The sequence below is a fragment of the Sander lucioperca genome, chromosome 3, assembly GCF_008315115.2.
Source record: "Sander lucioperca isolate FBNREF2018 chromosome 3, SLUC_FBN_1.2, whole genome shotgun sequence".
In the NCBI taxonomy this organism is placed as follows: Eukaryota; Metazoa; Chordata; class Actinopteri; order Perciformes; family Percidae; genus Sander; species Sander lucioperca.
In genome coordinates, this window is record NC_050175.1 from 36,629,728 (window position 1) to 36,637,393 (window position 7,666).

Below are 7,666 nucleotides of genomic sequence, written 5' to 3' on the forward strand. Positions count from 1 at the left end.
AAAGAGAAATTGACTTCATTACACAAATTTTGAATGGGAAACAGCACTGTGTTTAAAAAATGTGGCTCTGTGCTATCGGGTTTGCCCAAAACTAAGTATCATCTGGGCACACCTAAAGGCAAAACAGTTTATACTTGTTCCAAATGTCCGCGCTTATCGAAACAGTATCGGCGATTCTCCCAGTATTTTTTTCTCTCTCCACCCCTGCCTACTTGCGCACGTCCAAAGAAAAAGACAACAACACACACATTTTGCCTTCCCTTGAGTGAGTAATGGAAACAAACAACCAAAGTGTGGGCTGAGTTTTAACAGTTTAAATCCTGCTTACAGTGCAGAATGTGCTCCCTCTTACCTGTTCTCTGTGTCTATACCTTGTAGTAAAGTATGTTTCTACTTTCTCCTCCTTTTTCAGCAATTCGAGAACTGGAGGCCGAACCAGCCAGATAATTACTTAAACTCTGGAGAAGACTGTGTGGTGATGATCTGGCATGAGAACGGCCAGTGGAACGACGTGCCCTGCAACTACCACCTGCCGTTTACCTGCAAGAAAGGCCCAGGTATGTTAGTTCAGACCTAGTCTATAACCACGACATTTCACTTCCAAGATTGCTCCGGGCCCTTCTTTTCGGCCGGATGTCCGTAACCTTCCACTTTCCTCCTCAGATCTCTGCAGGGTAAATCCAGACAGCTAGCTAGACTATCTGTCCAATCTGAGTTTTCTGTTGCACGACTAAAACAACTTTTGAACGTACACATGTTCCACCAAAACAAGTTACTTCCCGAGGCTATTTTGGCTATTTTAGCACCGCCCAAGATGATTGTGATTGGTTTAAAGTTTTTCTCTTATCCCGGAATGCTGTGTGAACTAGCCAGACCTTCCTCCGCAGGGTTGTGGAGGAAGGTTTGGCAATGTGAGACTAGTTCAGACCCAACATCTGTAACAAAGGCTTTAAATCTCCTTTTATGGGCACTAGGGGTAGAAAAAGAACACATTAAGACAAGGTGACAGGCACAAAGCCATGAATATTATCGACCTTATAAAGTTAGTATGGCAGATGTGTTTGCATACTATTGCCTACTTACATATCCAGCAGATGTGCTCTGCTGGATGTTCAACTTTATTCACCAGCAAGTCGCTAACTTTGTCTGCTGTTTGGTGCTGGGGAAGTAGTGTACAGTGGGTTTATCAAAGCTTGTTGGCTGAAAATATCACTGCCTGCTGCTGCTGGAAATGAGGTGCAACTAAGCAAAAGAGATAAATGAACAAGCTAAAAAGCTCCGTAAAGCTGCAGAGTTGAATCATAATTCTCAATAATTTCAGCAGAAGTATGAGGAACCTCTTTCACACAGAGCCATCAGATTCAATGTTCATATCAATAATATTGATTTATGTAGGTTTGATTACTGTAGTACTGCCGTCTGTGGTGAAAATACTTAATGTAAGAGACAACAAGTGCTCCAAAGCATACGATTATATGAGTCGTTTGTTCCTACCCTGTCATACGACCCACAGGAGCGTTTCATAAATAGCACCCCTAGGGGTGGCAGGAAATACTCATATCTAAAACAGACACATGAACACCTTTTTGTTTTACCTGTTTTTGTCACTTATTTTAAAAACGTTTTTTTTTTTTTTTTTTTTACTCTTTTTTGACTTTTTGTCAACTGAATGTTTTTGCAGCATTTTTTGACGTTCTCTGTGCTTTTTTCCTACTACCACCAGTATACACTAACAGAAACTATTTTTACACTCATTTTTGGAATTTATGGTCAATATACCTCATCTAGCCTATATGAAATTATATCTAATTTTTGTGTTAAAAAAGCAGAAAGTATGAATTATTTTGACTAATATTTAAGATCAGATGATGTTGGATAATCCCAGACTGTCAAAGTTTAGTCAGAAAAATGCTATAAAATTAAATAAAACACTCAAAAGTCAACGATAGTAGTGAACTGATCCTTAATTTGACTTGTGAAGAGCGTTTCATGGAACCGTCCGTGTTACTTTTGGGCAATTTTGTTAAAAGAAAACCCAAATTTCTGCTATAGACCCACCTCCTTACACGGAAATGTGCGGCTCACACACTTCCTCACCTTACTTCCTGCTTTGCTCCCGTCATAATTACTACGGCCAGTAAGAGGGCGCAGCCACCATAAACGGAAATAAAGGTCACAATTGCTACTTGAACCATCTCCAAGAGACACAAGTAAGTGGTTTGATATGACAGCTTCTGGTTCTGTCCTCAGCGTCCTGTGGCGCCCCGCCGGAGGTGGAGAATGCCCACATGTTTGGTAACAGGAGGGATGAATACCCTGTCAACGCCATCATCCGGTATCAGTGCAACCCAGGCTTTACACAGCGCCACCCTCCCGTGGTTCGCTGTAAAGCAGACGGACAGTGGGAGAAACCCCAAGTGGAATGTACTGACGGTGAGTGCAGTCTGCGTGGATACCCCGTTCTTCACCTTAAAGAGCTCATATTATGCATTTTCCCTTTCCTTTATTGTGTTATATATCTTTTTTGTGCATGTTATAGGTTTACAAAGTGAAAAAGCCCAAAGTCCACCCCAAAGGGACTTACCTTCTCCAACAGAAAAAAGCTCTATTGTAGTCCAGCCTTTACTTCTGTGACAAACGTGGTCACTTTGTAACACACGTTATAATGCTCACCTAGTTGCTAGCGTGGCACGCCCTCAAACCAAGCTAGTAAGAGCGGAGGCCTGAAGAGTTCAGATAGTTGTATCGTCATGTCCAGGAGACAGTGCAGAATTAAAACGTTACGTATGAAAGACTAATTTGTTAACATTTTAATAACTTACCACTCTGAAACATCTTGCTCCAGTCTAGGTTGTATGGCTTGTTTTGGATCACACTAGCTTGCTTGTCAGGGCCCGTCCTACTCTGCTTCTGATTGGCCAGCAGTCCTTACCTAGCTACTGAGCATGTGCGACTCCCAACAAAGATGGAACAGAAGTGAGAGGTCTCACTCTGTAGCTAAAACAGAGAGCTCAACACACAGGGTGAAAAGAGGAGCTGCAGCAATGTGCAGTACAACAAAAATATGGTGTTTTTAAAAAAATCAAACCATGTAAACCTATTCTGGTACAACCTCTAAATACAATTATGAACCTGAAAATGAGCATAATATGAGCACTTTAAGACTAGTTTGTAAAAAAAAAAGAAGAAGCTCCCTGACAGGTATGGACAGGTGTGTTATTTCTTTAACTCACTCTTGTTGTGTTTCTCCTTCGCTGCAGTGAAAGCCAGAAAAAGGATACAGAGGAGGAGCAGCAGGAGACTGGCAGCCAGCAGCAAGCTTCACTAAAGAGGGGGGAAAAAAAGAGGAATTAACTATTTAAGAACATTTGCCGCACACGGAAATCCATTTTCCATTTTAGTGAAGATGATTCGAAGCGTTAAATTGTTGGAAGGCTACGTCATAGTTCGGTCCCCTGTCCTTCATAATATATTTTAATTATATATAATTATTGTATTGCTCTGAGTTTATTTGCATCGTGTGTTTTGTTATATAATTTTGTTTGGTAAAATCATTGCTGGGATTCTTTGTTCCATATGAGTTTTTTAGAAGGCAGCATCTGTCTGGTTCACTGTAGTCTGCTGTAGATCTGTACCACAGAGATGAAGGTCGGAGGATGTTGGCACGTTAGGATCGGCTGTAAAACTAGTTTATGGTGTGAGACATCAACAAGTTATATGTTTGTGTACCCGTATGGCATAGCTTATCGTTATATCTGTCAGGAGAAAATCACAGCAGGGAAGATACTCCTTTGGCAACGTTAAAGGGAAATACTGGTGTTTTTAAAGTTCACATCAATCATCCCAGTTCCCCTGCTGGTTTCTGCACTCAGTAAGTGTAGCTAAAGGTAAAGCGGCAACCTCCGGTGCTGAAACAGGATGCCAAGGCGGAAGTGCCAAAACCTGCAGTTCATCAAGTGTTCACTTGATGATGGCTCCAAGAGGGAGTCAATCCCCATAGACCCAATCACAAAGTTTGTTTGCAATAAGTTCCCAGTAGAAAACCCCTGCGTCCTGTACATACAATTTAACGGTGCTGAGCAAACAGGGCAGAGGAACAACTGGATATACTTTTTATGTTATTTTTCTAAAATGCATGTTTGACTAACGTTAGCTTGGAGAGCTAATTTACCTGTTGGGCCACTGACTAAAGAAAATGACGCCACCCAAACTAGCAGTCAGTCCAGCCGGCGGTGAGATGTCGCTGTTCGTAGCGCTGGATTTGGTTTATCAAAGACGTTAGCAAAGCAACACAGGACTGAAAATAAGCACAGCAGAGACGACAGATAGGTCTGTCACTCTACTGTGAGTGACAGGTGGCAGCCATCACAGCAGGCGAGTATAGACTGTAGGCTTCATTCGGCCCGCCTCAGCTTCATCCAAGCTTCACCTCTTTGCCCATTTTTTGATTAACCGACATCCGGAAACCGCCTACTTTGAGCTTCATTTTGGCTCTTCAGAAACCTATGGGTGACGTCACAGAGACTACGTCTATATTTTATACCGTCTTTGTTAAAGGTATCATATTTCCTCTTTCAGAAGAAGCCATTGGACGCTGTTCCTTCCTGAATTACAGCTTATAAAACAACTCCTATCTGCGGTAAAAACCTTATATTTTCAAATTTCTCAGAGGTATACATGTTTAGGATTATTGGATGTTATTGGGATTATTTCACACCTTTTTTTTGGACATGATATCTGGTCCATATTACCTTTCAAAAAAGTGGAACGAAGAAAAGAACATTTAGTAGATGATATTCAAACTAAACTTAGCCATAGAGTGAAAGCAAATAAATTCAAACGAACCGTATAGCCCGCAAAGTAGCTTGTAAAACAGTGGTTTAAAGCAGAGACGTTTTGGTCAACCTTTTATTTAATGGATTCACACAGTGACAGAGTATCTGCTGGACTCAGTGATTGTTATATAAGACAGATTCAGTTCTGTCATGAGACTACAGCGGCGGCAGCAACAACACACAGGCAGGCTGAATAAACTTCTACTAGCTCAATTCTTTCATATTTAATCTGTAGAGGATCAAGTGAAACTGCTTGTGACCCCACAGTTTGTCATGTTGGCTGGTCTGAGTCTTTTGTTTTTTGTGTGTTTTAGTAGTCATCATCTTCCACGAGGCTGTGCAGTGCATAGTGTTTCTGTGGAGCAAGTGTCAGTGTAATGAACCTGTTATCTATTTCATGTTTCTAACCTCAGAGGAAGTAAACATTACAGTGTGTGAAATGCCTGTTTGTTTTTTTCCCAACTTTTGACTGCTTTCATTTGCACACTTGTTTTGTGTCACTGTTGCTGTGTTTGGAGGCTGTGCCTCCTTCATTCATACTGTCACCCGCTGCATGATAAACCAAAGACTGAGAATTCAATTCACAAGCTGTACATGTGTCTGCTGTAGCCCCATTGTATTTACTAATTTATAGGATAAGTCTGTCAATATTCTCTATTTTTTTCTTTTTGTATAAAGGTACTTTGGACAGCACTCCAGTTAATACTTTTTTTATTGCCACATGGACGTTTCGGGCAGCACCCTTACTCAGCGTGTTTCACAAGCAATCACCTGTGGAACACGCTGAGGAAGAGCACTGCCAAATTACTGTCCAAATTACCTCAATAAATTATTATTATTATCCACGTTAAGGATCCAGCACCCAGTCTTCAAAGTATTCTAGTTTTAATGTGACAAATCCCATGAAAAGACCAATACCAACAGTACAAGTATTGTGTGTGTGTGTGTGTGTGTGTGTGTGTGTGTGTGTGTGTGTGTGTGTGTCAAAGCCTGATATCTATTCTTCCTCTGTGCCATAGAGTTCCATATAGCATCCAAAAACTATTGAAAAGACATCAGTGAGCCACACTGTTACACTGGATGACATGCTCCTTCATAAACATGAACACACACACACACACACACACACACACACACACACTGTATTTTATTTTGACTCAATCCCACACGCACATCATCCTGCTGTCTGAAATACTCACTAGAGCACCAAATGTGGATTAATCCGCTGCTGAAAATAGTCCCCAACAACTGCACTTTTTCCTGAGTAACATCTGATAAAAAAGTGTGGGAAATCACTGGGCCTTTTTGTTTTATAAAAATATGTATTTGTGACCTGTTCTTAAAGATGTACAGCATGCCTTCAGACATAAGAAAGTCGCGAAGTATTAAGAGATGGACTATCATATTGTAGGTTTTGGTCCTTTCACTGGATTTGTTGAAGAAACACATAGATTTACACCAGCTGATCATTTACATTTTCATCAGTTCAAATGCAAATTCAAACATCATGTAAATTTTGGGACAAAGCAGCGGTGTTTAAATCCAGCTATAAAACACTGGTTCTTTGCATGTGGCAGATATAAGCAAGGAACTGATATAAAACAGAGAAATAATACATGATTTAGGAGAAACACGTATTTGCCTCATTCTCACATAATGTCTTTGTCTCATTTAATGTTTTCTGATACCAAAGTGCAGAATGAATTCACTGTCTGAATGTTTGTACTCACATCAATCAATGCCAAATAAAAATTCTTTGGTTGTTACCTTCTGCAATGGTTTCTCTGTCCATACAGCACAACTACTGCACGTGAAGATGTTAAGTTTACATGTGGGAAACGTATATGATTAACAGACTGCAGAGCTCAGTCAGTCCTCCATCATTCCTGGAGGGACACCGCCCAGGTATTCCAGGTACAGACAACAAACACGTCTTGTATCTCCCGTCTGCCTCTCAGTGAGCTCAGTGTTTCTGTGGCAGCAGCCGAGGTAAATAGGATACAGCGCTGACTCTTAGGAATAATAAAATTACGGTAAATTTGTATTTGCCCAACAGGGTGGGTTGGACATGGCGTCAGCATTCCCTTGTGACTGAATAGGGTTCTTTTAAGCGTCCTCTGCACCCCACCCTCCACACACACCGGTTCACCTCTCTGCCCTGGGCCTCCGGATGAATCGTCTCTCTCTCTCTCTCTGCTCTCACCATGTTTGCACTTGCTAATTAGACAGAAAATGTCTGTAAGCTAAATGACCATTTCACATTACAGCTAATTAGAAACGCTAACGTCGTTACTGTCAGACTCTGTGTCAGAGGCACCTTCACTTCAACATGGACATGGACACTAAAACTAAAAATATATATCGGAAAAAATGTACAGGCTACAAATGACTGGATAAAATGATAGCACTATATCATGTAATAACATGTACAGTGAAAGGGCTGCTGGACATTTTGGGAAATACATTTTGAACGGCTGTGAATCCCATTTATACTTTAAAGTAGATTGCTTTATTCATTTAAAAAAATAACATTATATACCACTCTTTTCATGGGTTTTATTACATTCATGTTTATCATCATCTGTTTATCATCAACACATAACATCTGTATATATGTGTTTGTACTTCTCATTATACATTTACTACGTTCCTGTTTACACCTCTGTGTGTATATATATATATATATATATATATATATATATATATAACCCTCATTATGCATATAATTACTACATTCCTGTTTACACTCAGTTTGTTCATTGCAATTTCTGTCTAATTTATATTACTTTATTTTATGATGCTATATTTTATTCCTTATCTTAACCTGCACT

At 40.3% G+C, this 7,666-nt stretch overlaps 1 protein-coding gene across 2 annotated transcripts in view; it reads left to right on the top strand.

Moving 5' to 3' along the window:
* The window catches only part of LOC116067268 (aggrecan core protein-like), a 32,330-nt gene extending 25,724 nt beyond the window's left edge, over nt 1–6,606 (top strand). For both annotated transcript variants that reach the window (XM_031323660.2, XM_035999672.1), the window contains 3 exons: nt 413–557; nt 2,251–2,433; nt 3,261–6,606. In XM_031323660.2, the coding sequence (XP_031179520.1) occupies nt 413–557; nt 2,251–2,433; nt 3,261–3,328 (396 nt within the window). In that variant the 3' untranslated portion in view covers nt 3,329–6,606. The remainder of the gene's footprint in view (nt 1–412; nt 558–2,250; nt 2,434–3,260) is intronic.
* Nucleotides 6,607–7,666: the final 1,060 nt, after the last annotated feature.